This window comes from Eriocheir sinensis, chromosome 61 (assembly GCF_024679095.1).
Source record: "Eriocheir sinensis breed Jianghai 21 chromosome 61, ASM2467909v1, whole genome shotgun sequence".
Taxonomy (NCBI): Eukaryota; Metazoa; Arthropoda; class Malacostraca; order Decapoda; family Varunidae; genus Eriocheir; species Eriocheir sinensis.
In genome coordinates this window covers 7,840,844-7,862,275 of record NC_066569.1, presented here as the reverse complement: position 1 = coordinate 7,862,275, position 21,432 = coordinate 7,840,844, and the positions used below count along the sequence as shown (strand labels likewise).

The 21,432-nt window shown below is 47.3% G+C and overlaps 1 protein-coding gene across 1 annotated transcript; it reads right to left on the bottom strand.

Moving 5' to 3' along the window:
• Positions 1–341: 341 nt before the first annotated feature.
• Positions 342–20,480, bottom strand: LOC126986322 (E3 ubiquitin-protein ligase TRIM71-like). The gene is made up of 2 exons (XM_050842326.1): positions 20,256–20,480; positions 342–7,207 (listed from the first exon to the last, which is right to left on the bottom strand). The coding sequence occupies exons 1-2, from the start codon at positions 20,261–20,263 to the stop codon at positions 4,648–4,650; spliced, it is 2,568 nt and encodes an 855-aa protein (XP_050698283.1). The 5' UTR covers positions 20,264–20,480; the 3' UTR covers positions 342–4,647.
• Between the last annotated feature and the right edge of the window lie 952 nt (positions 20,481–21,432).

The window sequence follows — 21,432 nt, the reverse complement described above, 5'->3', positions numbered from 1 at the left end:
TATGATGCTCATGTTCGTGTTTACATCGAAGGTAGTTTTCTCACTACCTTTAATCTGCAGTGAGTCATTCCTTAAATAAAGGAAAGAGGGACAGTTGTACTTTTCATAGTCTTTCAAAAAGCTCAACATGCTAGTTTTATTTATTCTTTACATATCTCGTTAACCAGGTAAGAAGGCAACTGTTGAGTTTTGGTAAGGCAGATGTCATGGCTGTGGAGGGACAGCTGGGCCACAGGCACAGGCATCACCTTGCTGTGGTGTCTGCACACTCTTGTGCCGTGGATGGTTGTGAACACGACACCTGCTGCCACACAACCTTCCATCAGTGGGTAGTAAAATAGTTGTACATTTCTGCTGCTTTATTCATTGTTCATGTAATTGCACAATCACCCAAAACCAGTGATGAGGACATTACAGCAAAAGCACTGCACTGGACGCCTGCCGGGCCGGGCCCAGGCAAGGCAGCAGCTGCCAGACCCCTTGACACAATCACATGGCAGAAACTACTTAGTGTATAACCTGAGATGGGGTGGCATGGCAGGCTGCTGCCCGTCGCCACAGCACTGCACGGCAGGGCCGGGCACGGTGCTGCTACACGTTTACTGCGGTAGAGTGAGCAAGGCCACCACACACCCTGACACCCCTCACTGGACCCTGGCACACACACACACACACACACACACACACACACACACACACACACACACACACACACACCTAACACTCATCAGGTGATACTCAAGACTGTTCTAGATACAATCTGTCCTACAGCAATACTTCTGGTAATTTTATTAACTTTTAGTGTAGTCTAAGCAAAATAGGTTTTCTGGAGAAGCACCATTGGTTGGCCCTGAACTGTGAATATACTCTAAGAGATAAATCCCTATTCCACTGAGGTCAACATATACACATAAACTCTGACATAGGAACAATATAGAGCCTCTATCATATCCCTGAAGCAAGTCTGAATGTCACCCAAGGAGCACAGTGGCACCACAGCCTCTCAGCACAGCTCACCACACACCAACAGAGACTTGAGCAAGTTTTCGCCACTAGCTTAACAACACTTCCGTGAGTGCATGCCAGGCACCAGCAGCAGCAACGTCAGGCTACACTTCTTTTGTGACCACCGAGTGAGAGGAATATTGGGATGGTGCTGCTGGTGCCTCAGGACTGCTTGTGGCTCTGTAGCTGCTCTCTGCAGCTCACCTACCACCACCACTGCCCTATTGCTAATCGGGTAGGCAGAACTATCGATTTCATTATACTAAATTAATTCACAACTGTACTGTGCTATGAAATTACTACTGCAATCCTGACTCTTGTTGCTGGCAACAAGACAGTGGCAGGGGTGGTAATGGCAGCAAGGTTGGCGGGTGGTCTCCTACACAAAGTATGGAGAAAAGCACTTAACAGGTGTACAGAGGAAGAAATTATCTCATAATACTTGTACTACATAATTGATGCAAGTAGATTGATGCATTGTACATTAAAGTTCAGTAGATGTGTACGTAAGTAGAAGACGAGATTTCACAATATTTAACAAACACAAGGTATTGTACATAGCAAAATGGTGTCCAGGGATAGACAACCACACTATTACCAATGTAGCCACACAGTTAACACATCCTGAGGCACAGCAACACTTTGCTCACTCTACTCTTACGCTACATGTTTACTCCCCACTGACACTGCACCACCGTGGACCCAACAAGTGTCAATACAGAGTACAGTAATCTCATGTCATTCCATAACTTGAAACAGGATGAATGACCACCTGTAAACACACACACACACACACACATACATACATACTGTTGACAAACTAGTCACCACAAACTTTTTGTGCAATTACACCAGCACCATCTGGCCCACACCAAGGCGTGTCCGCCCTCCTCCACGTCCTGTTCGGCTCTCCAGCTGCCGAGGAGCGGGAATAATATCACAAAGTCCTGGAGGGTGGGTGGTGGCGCGACACCCCCGGGCACATCGTACTGGACACTCCCACAAACCCGTATTTTTCCTGTGCTATACTAAATAATGCACAGACATACAAACACATGCACACAGACATACACAGTACCCATAAGTAAAACATTAATGCTAACCATAAGATCAGACATCACTTGTGTCTGTGAACTTAACCACTAATTCCCAGCCAGTCACTCTTGCAGGGAATCAATAAAGGAGAATAGATCATATTCTTGTGGCTACCCGGGGGTTGATATCTCAACCCACCAATCAAGGTATCAATGCAGAGGGGAAAATGACAGGTGGTGCCAATATTTGAATTTCTGATGAGGACAAGAGCTATTATGGCTATATTTCAAATTATGTTTTAGAGTAAAAATGCAAAAATAAATCGATTTACATTTACCTTCATACATAGCAGCTGCATGTCATTCATCTAACAAAGACCATCTGGTGCTGCATCCTCCCAGATATCAAGGATGCGACAAGTTAATCTCGGCTTGCCTAAGTAACAGTAAAATCGTAGGACTTTGTTCCCGCTGTGATGATTATGGTTTACATAATTGAAATGCAGCTATTATGCACAGTTGTGAATGTGAACCATTTGCTTAGCTAGTATCACTGTGTATGAATCTTAATTTACTAAAAAAATATATTCCTGTGTTCCTGAAAAGAACAAAAAATAAAATATTGGCTCCAATCTCACTTTTTTTTCCATTCAGCATGGATACCTCCATTACCAAGGTGACCTGCAGCTGGACAAGCAAAACACACATACTAGGGAATGAGGTAGTCTGGGACCCGTCGTGACGTAGGTATTCATGTGAGAATACCAAGGAATGGCGTGACTCTCCCTTCATTATACTAAAATACTGAACAGGCAGAGATGATTGATTCCTGTGGCCTTCCCTGAGACCTGACACACAAACACTAGGTGGCACTGAGCCACTCCCCCCACCCCCCCAACACAGACTGGCACACAACTGGCACAACTTGACCTCCCCTCCCAGATGCTGCAAACTACAATACAAAAATTGACAATGTAAACTTTGTGACGGAGCCACGCTACAGTTGTTTTTGTGGCCGACTCGTCTTGAGACTCAGCTTAAGAACCCTTCCCTACAACACTACCACTACCTGTGACCTGTGGGCCCCCCGCGCCCTGCCACCTCCCCCTCCACGCCACATGACGTGGGGCTGCCAAGCACACTGTGACTTCCATTTCATGCAAAGTTTTCAATACAATCTGTTACATTTTTAGACAAGTGGGTGGTGATTGTCACCTGCCCAGGTCACCTGTCTGCAGACACTGGTCTCAGGTACACTGGGAGAACATGACTCAGGTGGGAGCTAATCAGATTTTTCCCATAAAGTGTCAAAATGCATTTTCAAACCTGAAGTTAAAAATTATACATATCAACTATATAGTACTAATAATTATCAATTTGTGATAAAATACTTGAGTTTATAGCTATGTTTAAAAATCAATTATAATTAAGCTTTGCTAAAAATTATATTTTAAAATCTTGAGTGTACTGGAAGCACAATTTATTTATCCCTTAAAATATTTAAGAAACCTGCGGTTCATTAAAAATATACTGATTTATTATTTTAAGCCATTAAAAGGTGACACCCAGTGACAAGTAGAAAAACTGCCCCGGCCCTGCCAGTGACCACCCCACCCTCCCCCCGGCCCGACCCCAGCTGCCGCCCCGCCAGCCCCACGGCAGCACCATACTAACTAGAGGAACTTTGAGGCGGGTCCATCCCCGGCCAGCCGCGGCCACCCACATACCCCTGTGTGTGCCGGCGAGGCCACCGCTGCCACCACCACCTGGGGTCTCGCGGCCCTGGGTGGCGGCGCGTGGCAGGCCCCGCACCAAGTGATTATAGTCACGCTGTGACGCTCTGTGCCGAGACAGAGGAAGGACTCGCTAACCCGTGTACACGCAGGACACCCACTGCTGCCTCCACGACGCCCACATGCCCCGCTGCCGGGACAGGCGATATACTGTACATGTCGTAATGCAACAAGGCTTCACTACTCACTCATTAACCCTAATCTTGAGGTAGTGGCAGGGCCACGGGCAGGGCGAGCGGGAGCAGGTTGCCAGGTTCAGTCCCGAGGGTCAGTGTGCTGCATCAACCTGCTCCACCCTACCCTGCCGCTCCAGCCCCACATGATTGTACTCCTGAGTTTTGCCGTGCTGACCCGCAGGGCCGTGCCAAGGAAGGCAGTGCACCAGCACCACAGGGCCACCCTGCTCACACCACCGACAAAACTACGCTTACTGTAGTATCTCTACCCAAAGGTTTGCTTCCCACAGAGAGCAGTGCCGCCTCAGCCAGGACGGGACATGACGCTGATGCACACACACACACACACACACACACACACACACACACACACACACACACACACACCTTTCTTGTCACCTCAAAGCGTCATGTCACCGTCCGTGGTTCTGCTGAAGCGCTATGTACAAAGCGTGGCGGCTCGCACCACTATAATATACCCTGTATTATCATCATCTCAACAATGAGGTAGCTGGTGGCAGACACCGCGTGGCGAGCCATCACATCAAGAAATACCTGGAAAATTTGTACGAGGTTTCATCACTTTGTACTCTGGAACCAATAAGCAAGACACTTGTGGTGCAGGAGGGCTGTGCAGCCCTAGAATACCTGAACGCGGTTGTTGCCAAAGTCCACCACCACGATGAGCCCCGTGCGCATCACACAGATGCCGCTGGGCCGGTCCAGCTGGCCCGGAGCAGAGCCCAGCACGCCAAATTTGCACATGAACGTACCGTTGGGGTGGAAGATCTGTATGCGATGGTTGCGTGAGTCTGCCACGATGATGTGGCCCTCCTGATCAATGGCCACACCCTGAGGCCGCAGGAACTGGCCTTCTGCCACGCCCTCATTGCCCAGAAACCGAGCAGACTGGAAGTCTGGGTGCACCACCAGCAGGCGGTGATTGTTGAAGTCTGTGACAACGATGTGACCCTCGTGATTGAAGCAGACGCCCCGCGGAGAGTCAAAGTGCTTCCAGAGGGAGCCCTCGAAGCCATACTTGTTCACAAAGGTGCCATCGTGAAGGAAGAGCTGGATGCGGTGGTTGCGTGTGTCGGAGACCACGATGTGACCCTCGGAGTTGGTGGCCACGTCCCACGGGTAGTTGAACTGGCCATTCTTGTTGCCCTTCTCTCCAAACTTAAAGATGAAGTTGCCCTCGAAGGTGAAGACCTGGATACGATGATTGTCCTTGTCTGCCACTATGATGCGGCCCATGCTGTCAGCTGCAACGCCTGCTGGCCGGTCAAACTGACCGGGCCGCGAGCCCGCCGTGCCGAAGGAGTGGTGGAAGGCCCCGTCAGAAGTGAACACCTGAACACGGTTGTTGCTGCGGTCCGCAACGATGATGTAGTCATCCTTATTGCAGCAGACGCCCCACGGGCGGCACAATTGGCCCTCATTCTCTCCCTCATTGCCGATGGTAAACAGTACCTGCCCCACGGAGGAATAACTGCGGCCAGCACGCACCGGCACGGTAGAGGGCGAGCCCTGGATGTGCAGGCCACGCAGCATCACGCTCACCACGTGGTGCCCCTCCATCTGTGGCCGGTAGCTGGCCAGATAGGTGCCATTAGCCTGGTCATGCACGTCAGCAAGAATTGAGGCACCATCGGGGCCAACAACAGTCACTGTGATTGGGTCACCGCCAATGGCACGCGGGTCAGCCAGGTGGTCCTTGCTGTGCACCATGAAGGTGGCCACCTTGCCGCGCACTGCCTTCTTGAGTCCACTGCCGCTGGCCACTGTGTGGGGTGCATGGCCCGAGGACGACACGAAGCCCATTGTGTTGAGCACCTGGTAGAGGCTGGTGTCAGGCGGCGTAAACACAATGTTGTCGTCCTCGTGGGGGCTGAGGTGCGCCTTTATCTGCCGCAGCTCGTTCATCTCTGCCAATATCTTGTCCCGGCGTTGCAGCAGCTCTAGGTGGTTGGCAGAATCCACCGGGCCAATGGTCTCCACGGTATGGGTGAGGCGGACCAGCACAGTGTTCAAGTCGTCAATCTGGTCCTGCAGAGTTTTGCCCTTCACTTGTCGTATTCTCTCCACCTTGTTCAGTAGCTTTCGTTCACGGTCCTCCAGCGCAGAGATGTGGCGTCGCGTGGTGGAGCGCACGTCGCTGGCCACTGCCTTAGCCCGTAGCTCCACCCGGTCCACCATGCGCTTCGTGACGCCGATGCTGTCCTCGATGGCCCGGATGCCGCTGCGTGCGTCCGTCAGCAGCTTGAGGGTGACAGAGCGAGAGTTTTCTGCAGCCTCCTGCAGGTGTACACAGGCATGGCCGCGGTGGTCCCGCACCCTGCACTCCCGACACACAGCGGCGTTGCATCGCTCACAGAAGTAGCGCATTGGCTCGCCATCATGAGTAGCACAGAACACATGCCCTACGCCATGCTGGGATGAGGCTGCACTGCCGAGGGACGTGGCCGGCGGGGGTGAGGCCAGACCCAGCGGAGTGTGGCAATTCTCTTCTGGCGGCACAAAGTGGCCACGCGAGGAGCAGCCGTTGGTGTTGCCTGCCGCCGTCTCATCGCCAGGCATGGGCACTATGAAGTGGTCCTTGGTGAGCCGCACACGCTGGTGGGCACGCACGCACGACTCACAGAGAGCCTCATTACAGTCCCTACAGCGTGAGGCGGCGGCCTGCCCATCGTCGCAGCTGGCACACAGGTAACGCGAGGGCCGTGACAGGTCATTGTGAAGTAGTGGCAGTGGCAGCAACTGTTCACGGCTGTTTACATGGGAATTTGAGGGGCTGACCATGGAGGGTGTGGGGGGCGGGGGGCTGCCAAGGTCATCTTCTGAGGACACCATGTCCAGGATAGAGGGCAGAAAGAGTGGCGGGTTGAGGGCATCCAGCGGCTGGTCCAGGTTTAGCTCGGCGTGGCAGGTTGGGCAGGCCAGCGTGGCGCCTGCCAGCAGGCCCTCCAGGCAGGGCCCACACACGGCATGCAGGCACGGCAGCACCCGGGCCTCCTCCAGCAGACCTCGGCACAGCGGACATGTGCCCATGCCCAGCCCATCAGAGCCGCTGCCCACTGATGTAGCCACACCCAGCCCGCCCAGCCCGCCACTGCCCAGCCCGCCCAGGCCTGCAGGGCCCAGCCCATCAAGCTGCTCCTTGGCACCACCCAGCCTGCCCGGGTATGCGCGCGCCATCCTGTGGGAGGACAAGGTCAGAGTTAGCAGCCTGCTTAACACACTAACCTACATGGACAGGAGTGTCTTACCCAGGGACTCGAGCCCCATGACCCCAGCCGTGCCTGCCCCAGGGATGGGCGGGCACGGCGCCGCAGGAGGATGTTAAGGGAGGGTGGAGGGGACAGGAGTGCCAGTCTGTCTACACACACACACACACACACACACACACACACACACACACACACACACACACACGACCTTCGCAGCATAATGCTTAGCGCACTCCCCTCACAGCCGAGGTCCCGGGTTCGAGTCCCGGGGGTCACTCCTGAGCTCCGATCTCAGTCAACGAGGGTGATGGCTGGCGATCGCGAGTCTAGCGCGTGGTCAGACAGGGGTGATGACACACACACACACACACACACACACACACACACACACACACACACACACACACACACACACACAGACATTAGGTGCAATAAATAGTGTGATAGTAAACCAGACGAAAAAAGAGGGGGTGGGGGGAGGGGAGGGGAGGAGGACGACCCCCATCACGCCGGGCGAATACCAAAGAGGAGGAAGAGGGGGAGGAGGAGGAGGAGGAGGGAATGTTGAGTGTCGCCTTACAGGAAATGTTTTAAAGTGTGTGTGTGTGTGTGTGTGTGTGTGTGTGTGTGCTCATCAGTTCTCTTAACGCGCAACACCACGCAGTAAAAAAAAAAAAAAAATAAATAAATAAATAATAATAATAATAATAAAAATAAAATAAAAAAAGCTTGTATGATTTCTTTAATATATCGATTTGGTGAACATCCAACTTGTGTGTAGAAAAAGCAAGTAGAAATAGCAAAAAAATAATAATAGCGGTAGTAGTAGTAGTAGTAGTAGTGGTGGTGGTGGTGGTGATGATGGTGGTAGTAGTAGTAGTAGTAGTAGTAGTAGTAGTAGTAGTAGTGATAGTAATAGTAGTAGTAGTAGTAGTAGTAGTAGTAGTAGTAGTGGTAATAGTAGTAGTGGTAATAGTAGTAGTAGTAGTTGTAATAGTAGTAGTTGAATAGTAGTAGTTGAATAGTAGTAGTAGTAGTAGTAGTAGTAGTAATAGTAGTGGTGGTAATAGTAGTGGTGGTAATAGTAGTAGTAGTTGTGGTAGTAGTAGGTGGTGGTGGTGGTATTACATTGATAATGGCTTACGGATAGAAGTATTTCCCTTCCTCCTCCTCGCCCCGCCCACGCGAAGACATACTGACCTCCCTTCTCTCCCTTTCCTCCGTGCCGCCTCCCCCCCATCCCCCTCACCTACCACCAACCTTCCTCCCTTTCATTCTTCCTTACCTCCCTCACCTCCCGCCCTCCCTATCTCCCTTTCACCTCATCATTCTCCTCTTATTCCTCGCCTCCCTCATGTTTTTCTCTCCATTCTTCCCTCCTTTATTTGTCTCCTTTCCCATTCTTTCTCTCCATTTTTTTTCTCCCTTTTCTCTTTTATTCCTCGTCTCCCTCACGTTTATCTCCCTCCTCCCTTCCCCTACTGTCCTCTCTTTGCCTCCCTTTCCTCTCCTAATCTTTGCCTCCCTCCCTCACCTTTATCTCCTTCCTCCTTCCTTCTCTCATTCCCCTCCACCATTGTCCTCTCCTATTCCTCCATTCCTCTTTCCCTCCCTTTCCTCTCCTCATCTTTGTCTCCCTCCTATTTCCTTCTCTCATTCCCCTCCTCTCCTATTCCCCAATCCTCTTTGCCTCCCTTTCCTCTCCTAATCTTTATCTCCCTCCTACTCACTTCCCCCTTCCCTTATTTCCTCCCTCACCTATCTCCCCTATTCCTCGTCTCCCTCCCTCCTCTTTCCTCCCTTCATTTCCCCTTCCTCTCTAGTCCTCTCTTCCTTTCCTCTACATCAATGACATATGCTGTTTATTATGCCTCGTCTCCTTCCTTTTTTTCTCTCAATTTCAACTCATTTTCTTTCCTCCTCACTTATTTTCAACATGTCTTCCTTCCTTCCTTCGTCACTCTTCTTACTCACTTCTGTATATTTGTTCCTATTTTACTTCATCCTCCCTCCTTCAATCATGTTCCTTTTCCTATTCTATTTCTTCCTCCATATTTTCGTATTCTTTTTATTCCCTGTCTTTCTTTTTACCGTTTAATTCGTCTTTATCATTCTCCATCTCGCCTTTCCTTCCCTCCCTCCCATTTGTCTTCCCTCCCACACAGTCCCCACACTCTCTCTCTCTCTCTCTCTCTCTCTCTCTCTCTCTCTCTCTCTCTCTCTCTCCATTCCTCCTCCTTCCGCTCCCCTTGCAAACTATACTTTCGTTCATTTTGTTTTAAGTATGGTAAAGATATATTAATGGCAAGAATAAGTAGACTCTAGCACATCATTATGCGTATAACTCGTAACAAATAACACCTGAAGTAACACAGTTTATTGTTGCAAGAAAACAATATAGGAGAAGGGAGGAGCATGCCATCCCAACCCCCAGGCAGTACAGAGTGCGATTATACAACTAAGGATACATGTGAACGTAGCACCAGGAAACTAAAAAGATACAATGGTAGAGAACAATTGTTAACTAGTATGTGTGATGTTTTGTGGGTGATTTGGCAACGCTGTAAAGAAGTTCGTGCCCCGCCCAAACCGACTCCATATTTGTGTTGGACTTGTGGAAGGAAGGAAAAAGGAAAGTTGAAGGAAAGGAGAGAAAAATACGTAGAAAGGAAATGAAAGGAATGGAAGAAGGAAAATGGATGTCAAAAGGAAGTTGAGGAAAGGAGAGAAAAATGCATTGAGAAAGGAAAGGGAAGAGAAGGAAAATGGATGATGTCAAAAGGAAGTTGAAGGAAAGGAGAGAAAAATACAGAAAGGAAAGGGAAGTAAAGAAGAGATATAAGGTAAGGAAAGGGAAGAGAAGGAAAATGGATGATGTCAAAAGGAAGCTGAAGGAGAAAAATACATAGAGAAAGGAAAGGAAAGAAAATAAAAGGAATGAAAGGGAAGGGGTGTAAAGAAGAGATAAGGTAAGGAAAGGGAAGGAAAATAGATGATGTTAACCTCAGATATTCATGCTTCATCATCTTCAGTTAATCATCAATCAATCAATCAACCCTAACCAGCGATTTCGGCCAAGAGGAGCACACGGGGGGGGGGGCACCATCGGCCAAGCAAGATCTTATAGCCTACCACGGCAGCCACTGTAAATAAAATTCGCCTGCACCACTAACGGACTGGAATCGTCTCCGCTGTAACTACCTAACGGGAAGCATACATCCGGGGGTGCGTCGCTTCACTCACTCGCCGCCTCCACTCCCGACGGTCCCCCCAAGTAAGCTCCCACGCAGCTACCCTATCCATGCCACGTCCCGCCTGGCAAGACCGATCGACTTATCCCAACCATGAGTTACGTGGGCGTCCCTTTCATCTCCTCTACTCAGGGTTCTCCAGGCAAGATCGAAAACACTTAATTAAAAAAATGCAATTACTAGTTCATGTTTTAAGTTATAATTTCACCTCCCCGCCTGGCCCTCTGTCTACGGACTCTGTGGACACGTAGCAATATATTTAAGTTAGATAAATTCAGATTCAACAAAGACATAGGCAAGAATTGGTTTACGAATAGAGTGGTGGATGAATGGAATAGACTTGGCAGTCATGTTGTGGATGCCAATACCATAGATACATTCAAGAAGAGGTTGGATAAATTCATGGATAGTGAGGTAAGGTGGGGTTAGGATGATCTGCCTTGTATAGGACAACCGGCCTCTTGCAGACTCCTTGCGTCATTATGTTCGTATGCCCTAATTCCAGGGTTTCAATAGTTACTTTATTACTTCAATTCCTTATTTTCCTTACTTTCGTATTTGTTACTCTGGTTATGTTAACAGTCATACCCATGGTAAGACCTCACCATCTTCCTTCCTTCCAAACTCCAAGCTGTCATTAGATACCCTTGACCTTTGTCCTCTAATTCAGGGTGCTCGCTTCCGGTCTCTCCCAAGTTATCTCGTACGCTCTTATATCTTATCTGCTATTCTTCGGCTTCTCTTAATTTCTCGTAAGGCGCAAGGTTTCTGAAGAGCACGTTAGAAGTGACAGGTCGCTTTTCATGATTAAAGGTGATCAAAAGCGCTCATGCAATACCTGTTCTCTAGTGATTAGTAAATATTTTTAGTCTACATTTACAAATTAACCTTTTTTAAACGTAGTGATAACAGAGATACATACAACGAAAATATATAGCGAGTATTGTGTATATACTTGCTGAAGAAGTATTTGCGTGGGGATATTCTCTCTCTCTCTCTCTCTCTCTCTCTCTCTCTCTCTCTCTCTCTCTCTCTTATCCTGGCCTCCCCTAATCCCTCCCTCCCTCCCCCGCCATAAGCCTCTCTACCTTCCCTCCCACGCTTTCCTCGACGCCGGGAGGGAAAGGGAGGGAGGAAAAGGAAGGGAGGGATGGAAAGGAAGAGGGAGGGAAAGGCTGTTGTTGTTGTAGAGATGGACGGGGGGGAGGAGGGAAAGGAAGAGGGGGGAAGGAGGGAAGGGAAAAGGGGGTGGGGGGCAAGGGGGGAGGGTCGGGTCGTATTTGCCATGGTTTAGTGAGGTCACGATTGTATCTCTCTCTCTCTCTCTCTCTCTCTCTCTCTCTCTCTCTCTCTCTCTCTCTCTCTCGTTTACCTTTACTATTATAAAACTAAATATTTCACTCGCCGAAGCTTATTTAAATGCCTTCATATAATAATAATAATAATAATAATAATAATAATAATAATAATCCTAGCATACCCACTACCACAAACAAGCGTGTGTGTGTGTGTGTGTGTAGTAGTAGTAGTAGTAGTAGTAGTAGCAGTAGTGGGCGTGGTGGACTGAATTATCATAAACCTCCTCTCCCCATCCTGCTTATGAATGAAAACTATTAGGTATTAGTGGTAAGGGGATCAATGGTAGAAGGGCGTGAGGGGATAGGGAGGGCTGCACGAGTTGAGGGGTGTAAGCAGGACAGTAATACAATCTATATCCTTGTTCAGTACCTTCCTTCTAATACATGGACTTGAATATATGGTAAACTAGACCTGGAGATGGTGAGATAATGGAACTGAAAAGGTAACTGTGGTGTAGCATAATAATAATAATAATAATAATAATAGTAAAAATAATAAAAAAAAAATGTTATAGTATTGGTGGTAATAGAATCAGACACCATTGCAACAGTAGCCCTCACACACACACACACACACACACACACACACACACACAGTCCCTTCACCTCCATCAAAGCTCAAAACAATTCCCAGTAATGGTTGTATCCTCAAGGTAACAACAGAAGAGAGGGAAAGGTGACCCATATACCGCGGTACACTTCGTCGTAAAGAAACGCATTTGAAAACAGCTCCCTGAAAAACGATAACAATATGCTCTCTTCATACCATACTGCTATTTTGAAGAAAGTTTGACCACTACTGTTAGTTTGCTGTATATGTATCTATTTATTTACACGTCGTTAGTTATATTTACTGACATTCTGAAACATGTAGATCCGTATTCTATATAAGACGTTTCAGATTCACACCAGTTATTTCTATGGGCCAAAAATAGAGGTAAAGTGTGTTCCAATGAGTGTTTCTCTGGTCCATGGTACAGAAGCGTCGTCAAACCATGTGCGCCACCAGGGTCATAAAAGTACCCCTGGAAAGGCCCACGAATCCTATGAAATCCTTGTTAAATGTGTGCTAAGCGACGAAATGTTTAATAGTATGGCCGAGACTCCACCGCCGCATGACGTTCAAATGGCATATTTCTCTTAAAGGTAGAACACTTAATTTGTTAGTCTGGCTCCTCAACGCATCATACGTTATTTAATGGTGCAGTTCTAGGGTCTTGTAACCGCAATTCATCGTCACCCCACAAAACATGATAGTGAAATAATGCACTTCTCGACCATTCTTGGGGAGGCGAACATGATAGTGAAATAATGCACTTCTCGACCATTCTTGGGGAGGCGGTGAGTGAGCGGTCAGCGTGCGGCGCGGTGTCCTGTAGACCCAGGTTCGAGTCCCGCCCACTGATACAGCCGGACAATTTCTAGTTACCGTCGAGCTACCCACATGCTGTCCTGAAGACCACTTATCAACCCGGACACCAGATTAATCCTAAAGTGGAATGAGCTCCCAAGGAACAGCATGAGCCAAGCAAGATGGCGCCACTGTACAACACTTGTCTCTGCCATAACGGGCGGGGCCGACCACCAGGCCAAACCAATCTTTACTCATCTAGTTAAAAAAGGCAGCTGTGGATCGTTATATGATCAATCTCATGTCGCTTCACAAGGCAGACAAGCGTCAATTTTTAAAGGTATAACACTTAATTTGTTAGCCTGTCTTACCTATAAATCATAGGTAGTGTAAATAATGCACTTTTGGACCCTGCTACTACGTCATCAATCCAATCACTCCACACTGCACCTGTACAGGTGTCCTGCGCATTAATATCCACATCCAGACGGACAAAGCTACATTATCGTTGGTCTATTTCGCTGTACTGACTTGTCGCAGTATAATAGGACGTGTAGATGCCTATTAATATTAAACCCAGAATTTTAATTTTCTCCAAACTTCAAGGGGTAGAGGGGTGACAGCTATTTTTCAATGCCAATTTACAAAGAATTAGACATTGATGGCACATCAATAGGATAATATCTAAGACATGCCCATATAATATGAATTTTACTGTACATGAGCATAATGAAGCTATTTTTATCATGTTATAAGATTGCCCTCATTACATCAATGATTTTTCTGCAAAGGAGTTTGGAGTATGGACAGAATAGCAAAGGACCTGCGATATTATTGTTTCTCAAGTCGATGATATCGTAGGCCCTTTGCTATATATTGTAAATACTTGCAGAATAACCATTTACGTAATGAAGGTTTTTATCTAAGAACATCATAAAAAAATGGTTTCATTATGCCCATGTATCTAACAAATCATCATATAGGCATCTTTTAATTAATGGTATATTATATTGTTATGACAGTGTCAAATTCTCTTCGGAAAGTGTGGAGGCGGTGGCCAAGTGGTCAGCGTGCGGGCGTGATGAGCCCGTGGACCGAGGTTGAGTCCCACCGAAACTGTTCAAACCATCGCCGAGTGGCAGGTTACCCACATGCTGCCTAGATCTTCAATCTACCCTAACTTCAGCGACTTCGTTTAAATGGAGAACCAGGGGGGCAGCATGGGCCGGGCAAGAGTCATGCATCACGGCAGCCACTATAAATAAAATTGGCCTGCGTCACCAACGGGCTGGGGCCGTCCGAGAAGCCCCTCAAGACAGCCTTCCGATTCAATCAACAGCACAAAAAAAGCGCACTTGAATGGCAGCACCATGTCTGAATGGGTGATCTTTTAATCTCCTTATACAGTATACACCATATGGCTGCGCGTTGATTTTTTTATATAGTGATCAAGCCCCCCTAATGATTTCCGTTGGTTTAAAAAGTGTCATACCTGTTCAACAGTTTAACTTGGCCAAGGATTTTAGATAAGAAAGTTGGTAGATAATTCCGAGTTGACAACTCCGCCTCCTCGTGACTCGCGTCGCCGCCGCCGTCAGTTCAATCATCGCAGCCTCCCCCGACCCCACGTTCTCCTATTCGACATAATTCTTGTCCGTTTTGTGGCCAAGATAAATTACTGACTCAGTTCTCTATTTCCTAGAGATGGCAAGCAGTAAGGAAGTGCAGAATGAGTATGTATGGGACGGGAAGAATAGACAAGAAGCGAGAAGACTTGGCAGGTTGGTGCAGGATAAGGTTTTAAATCTAGGCCGTCCCGCTCTCTCCTGTTTATTCGTTTGGCTGGTAATTTAGGTGCTACGAGGTTATTACTGTTCCTGTATATTACTGTGAAATATAAAGTGGTGGTGCTGTATTTATCTAATTTTACTCCTGTGATTATTAATAACGACGAAGATTAAACAACGAGTACTTCCAAACTATAGGCCTATGTAGCAACATGCACCAGGCGCTTGTCATAATTTCTCTCGTCTATTCGACCAGCACATTGCAACTCTAACTTTAAAAAAAATTGTGGAAGAGGCCATTAGTCTATTACTCTGCACTTCTTTACCGTCTGGCGTCTCCAGGAAATAAAATTATGGCAAACTCCAAAGCTGGAGTTTTTCTTGCCACAAACAAAGAATTTTCTATAATTAATCTAATAAAAAGAATGTCACAAACTTATCCCTTATATTTAATTAGCGAAAATAAGACGCGAAATAATAATAAAAAGTTACCGTACCCTACAAATTTATGTTTTCGTCGTTTAATTTCTCTCGCGCCACCAGCGGCATTCAAGCATTAGGTAACATTAGATCACCCATCCTTATATCCTACACTCCTTGGTAATAGCTATCAGTTCGCCTCTTCGCCGCTTGAGGCCCCTCGCATGTCTCCATGGCAACGCATACGCTTTACCCTTTGCTTACCAACTTTTTTTTCAATTTCAGAGTTGCCTACTGCAGCAGTGCACGTAAAGCACTTATTTTAGAACATTACGTCGAAATAACCACACCTTAAGAAATAATACCCACTAAACAATGACATCGGATTAAATTATACACTAATGTCAAAAAGCAATGAGCGAAATATTTAGGAGGTGAAATACTCGTTGCCTTGACCCGTTCACGAGGTGGATACGGGTCCGCATGCCATGCCATAATGACGGGGCATCGGCGATATCACCGGTGCCTAGACTCGCCCCCGCCACAATACATGCAGACAACACTCAGCCCTGGATTAACCATTAAGCAAAATATGCACGTGCTTATTTTTTTTCCCAGTGCCAATTTTACAATGGACCATGGTGCAACTGTTGCAGCTGAATCTGGACAGGAACCATGAAATGTGGGCCCACAATGAAATGTTTTTATTTCGAATTGCATATATATGGGGGGCACTATAACCTTCTCAATGCTTTGGGCCTCTAATGGTCTTAATCCGGCCCTGAACACACTTGATATCATGTTGCCGACACACTATGGCGCGACATCTCTTACCTGGCGACTTTGGTGGAGTCGCGCGGGGATTTCCCCTATGAACATTTCTGCCACGTTTCCCGATCCCGAGATTCTGCCTCTCCCTCTCTCCCTGTGTGTGTGTGTGTGTGTGTGTGTGTGTGTGTGTGTGTGTGTGTGTGTGTGTGTGTGTGTGTGTGTGTCGTTATATCATGAAATTGGCTTATTTTTACTGTTATTCCTTCATATTATATTCTAAATATAGTTGTGAAAGTACTTGCCCACCTCAGAACTACAATAAAAGCCAACAATATGTGGCAGCATTTTTTGAGAACTGGCATCCAAAAGCTCTGTCCGGGTGACGGGGTCGGACTGGGTCATTGTCAATAGGCTCCTTCACTGACTGTACCTGCCATCTGGTGGCCCTGGTGGAACTATCAAAATAAATATACATGCGACGTACTTCCAAATAATTATTCTTACTAGTTTTTTGCGATTTTTCTCATAGCTACGGTAGAGAGACACTTGACTTACTAGTAGTATTTAAGAAACGGGGAAAAGCAAGAAATAATAAATTTAAATATATTTTTCCCACATTAATAATCGTCATATGTTCTATGTTGTTCCTTTAAAGTTCCATATAGTGAATGTAATATTATAAGATGCTAAAGATGTAGGCTATGTATTATGATTTAAATTAGAAATATGAAATAAGTCCAATACTTGCTGCCGGCAGCGTACGATATGTTTAGCAGCAGTGTAAACAGCCTCCCGCGCTGATTGGAGGGACAGACGAATGCATCGTGTTGAAACAGGGGCGTGCCAGCCGGAGGGATGTTGAGTGGCAAAATTTTCCACTTCAAACTTCCTTCCACCACAGCTATAATTTTTTTTGAGATCATGACACCATGTCAGACTTGTTTGACTTCTCTTTTCATGCATGACGGAAATATTTACCCAAGAGGCCGCACTGATGCATTTACAACTCTGATATTTTGCTAGTTTGGTACAGAAAAATGTCAATTAAGCCTCGCTGGACCCCAGCACGCCGCAGCGCCACCAGATGGCAGGTCAGTTCAATGAAGGCCCCAACTGTTGCCAATCACGAGAGGCTTAAGATTTTTTTTTCTTAAGAAGTGGGTTTATTTTTACTTCTATTTCTTCACATTACATTTAATATATATAACTGTGAAAATGTCTACCACCTCAGAACTACGATGAAAGCCAATAAAAAGTGGCAATGTCTTTTTAGCAACACTAAATTATGTATCCCATGTTTTCTTCATTGACGTATAAATATCTTATGCATAACAAGTTTATATATATATATATATATATATATATATATATATATATATATATATATATATATATATATATATATATATATATATATATATATATATATATATATATATATATATATACTGTTCTTTCATATATTGTAATGATTAAAGTCTAGATGTTTTATTTTGGGAAACGTGGCAGGAGTGTTCATAGGGGAAATCCCCGCGCGACTCTGCCAAAGCCTCCAGCTAAGAAATGTCGCACCATAGTGGGCCGGGCGCCCTTGTATCACACTGTTTATAATTGTAGCTTTCTTATTGGTCAATACACAATGTCAAAGCAGAGCGATTATAACAGAAGAGGTAACAAAAGGAAACTAAAGGATAAAAGCAATGGTTTGGGATAGACTTTAGATGTTAATAAATAACTAAGATGTGACAATAATGATTCTGAATAGACTGAAATGACGTTTGTAGTAAAATAGAAGGTACGGCAGTGGAAAGAAATTCAGGATATAATAGATGTTAGAATGAAATCAAAACTACCTATGAATAGACTTTAAATGATGTTTGTAATGAAATAGAAGTTAATTGTTGATGAAAATAAGTTCAGCACACACTTAATAATGTTATAATGGTAGTGGTGAAAAGTTCAGCACACTTAATAAATGTTATAATGAATAAGTAAAAACTCAAAATTTCGATTAAGAATAAAATTAGGTTTAGTATATATGAAAAATAAAGGTTTAATTTTGTAGGGACAGACAAACCGCCATGAATAAGCAAGTAAATACAATTTGCTAAGAGGTTAAAGGAAAATTACAAAAAAAGGCAAATGTACGAGGAAAGGTTATCCTATTTATATGGTGAATTATGAATGGAAGATTTGAGGCAACATACTTTGGAAGGCTGAAACGACATGAACAAAAGGCAGTATAAAACATGGGATCCCTCAGGCAGGGGAGGATGAACAAGGGGAAAAACTATTTGTGAAGATAAACGAGAGGATGAACATTTGTGCAGAGGAACGTTTGGGAGCGGGTAAGAGAGAGTAAACAGGAAGAGAAAATTGGAACGTTTGGGAGTGGTTAGAGGACCGTCTGGGAGTGAGTAAGAGAGAGTAAACAGGAAGAGAAAAATAACGTGTGGAAATTAAGGGAGAACTTTTGAACACGAAAAAATAACGAAAATACAGAAAGAAGGCAAGTCGCAGCAAAGAAAATGACAGAAAAGAAAACGGAAAATTATGAGAACTAGAAGGGTCAAATGGTACAAAACGTAAGGAGCCTGCAAGAGGCCGGTAGGCCTATACAAGGCGGCTCCTGTAAACCTAACCCCATCCAACTTCTTTCCTCACATGGCAAGTTTCTCAACCCTTGAATTACTTTTGTCCTCTACAAAGATTCTAATATATTGATATCCACTCCATAGCAAGGTGACATATGTGAACCGCATAATCAAGGTGAGGTTTAATGAGGAATTAACCTTGAAATGAAACTCTGTACCTTGTTTGCACGAATCCTAGCCGCCAACATACATTGTACCCTTGGACGGAGCTCAGAGGAATAATTGTGAAAAATGTTGGAAACAATAAAAAATAATGGAGACTGGATGTGTTCAATTTGAAAGAAGGAAAAAAATGGGAAATTTCTAGTGAATGATAAATCAATGAGGAAACAAGATAATAGCCCCAGGAAATGGTAGTAGTAGTAGTAGTTATAGTAATAGTAATAGTAGTAGTAGTAGTAATTGTAGTAGTTGTTGTAATAGTAGTAGTAGCAGTAGTAGTAGTAAATAAAATAATTAATTAATGAACTAAAGTGAATCTAGGTAAGAAATATAATGAGAGAAAAAAGAGGAAACAAATATGAGGCAATGCACTTCAACCACGTGTGTGTCTGTGTGTGTGTGTGTGTGTAGGTTTATGCAGTCCTTTGCCCCTCCCTCCCTCCCTAACCACAGACGGAGGAAGGGGAAGGAGAAAGGGGGGAAGGGGAAGGGGGGGGAGGGCCACCAGTTACCACCTCGTATAGTAAATTCCTGACGTGTGTGTGTATGTGTGTTAACCACCAACACCTGACTCTCCCTCTCTCTCTCTCTCTCTCTCTCTCTCTCTCTCTCTCTCTCTCTCACACACACACACACACACACACACACACACACACCATCCCTCCCTCCCTCCCAGCCAGCCACAATGCCCACCCAATAGGCCTGTCGAGGGATGCAGGTCAGCCAGGCAGCCTCAGCCTACCGACCAATGCATAGGCTGACGGCCAGACCACCACCACCACCACCACCTTCCTGCATAGGCCTATTATCCGCAGCGCTACCCTCGCCACCACCACCACAGCCTCCACAGCCCATCCACAACCATACCACAGCCCAGGGTGACTATAGGGCGTCCGTAGGGCCTGCTGAGGGAGCTGTGGAGGCTGTGGGGGAGTTGTAAATAGGGTGGTGTGCTGAGGGTCGTGAGGGTTAGGCAGCACGTGGGTGAGGGTGCGTGGAGGCGCCGGGCTGACTCTCACCGGCCTGGGGCTTCCTCCACCACCAAAACAGGGTCGCATTAGGCCCTTCCCCATGGTTTCCCCTGCTTCCACTCACCCCACACCCACATGCACCGCCCCATGGCCCTGGCAGGCACCCCCGCGCCTCCCCTGCCCCTGAGCTGACACACGGACACACACACACACACACACACGCAGGGGAGGGAGGCCAAGGAAGAACAGTTTCCCTAGTGGGTCAGGGGTTAGCAGGGCGCCAGGAGCTTACCTGTGCATGGAGACTCTAGCAGCATGGGGCCGCCGCCGCCTCCTGCATACTCCAAAACCCGGAGCCTAAGGGCGGGGTGCAGGTCGGCCCCCCTGGCGTGTGGCGTGCCAGATCACCAGAGAGCGAGGGAGCCCATGCCGGTCCGTCCCTCCGCCGCCACCGCCTGCGCCATAACTGACCCTCGCGGCTCCTCCAGATCAGATGTCAAAATGGTTTTCCCTGCCGACCGTCCCTTTTCCGCAACCTTTCGTTCTCCCGAGGATTCACTCACTGGATTTTTCTCGAATTCCCCCATGCCTACCGGCCTACCCCCTCCCCGCCCCCCTCCGCCACCGCCCTGTGCCCCCTGCCCTCCCTTCCTATGCGGGCGTGTGTGTGTGTGTGCCCCAGGTATCCCCAGGTGAGGGCTGCCCAGGGGGGTGAGATATGCACGTGCATTTTCCAGGTGGGGAGCGAGGGCGGCAGCGGAGCGGGGCGGGGCCAGGCAGTCACGTGGTATGGAGTAGCCAATGAGTGCTGGGGCAGTAATCATATTTTGCCGGGCGGCCTGACCATCACCGCCCCCCACCCGCCGCCCACCCCTCAGCACCAGCGGCGAGGGGCGATAGCGGCCAGCGGGGGCGACTACAGCCCCTGGGGAGGAGGAAAAGGGAATGGCGGGCATGGGGAGGGGTGCTGGCAAGGCGGGAGGTGCCCAAATGGGATGGGGGGACCGGGGGGATCCATCTGGCGGGAACGGTACCGGGCAGTGATTGGTGACCAGGTTATTGCGTCATGCTGAAGCTGCAGCGCTCACCACCACACGCCTGCACTGCAAGGCCCTGAAACGACTCACCAGGGCACCAAAACCCATACCAAAGACCTAAAGACCAGTTAGATAGGAACAAGAGTGGGCGTGGTAGTTAGGCAAGTCCCCCCTTTTCCTCCTCCCCGCCCCCCTACCCACCTCACCCCGCCCACACCCCTTCGCGAGATATCAAGCGATTGGTGACTTTTTCCTTGCAATGGGGAGGAGCCTAATGCAGTGTGGAAGGGAGGGGCCTGGCCAGTGCAAGGGGGAGGATACTGGGGAGAGCCGGCAGGGGGAGAGGGTTGCAACAGGAATATGGAGGTTGGGAGAGTTCCACACCCACGCCCACCCTCTCACCGCATCTCTCCCCCTTTCTCCCTTTCTCTC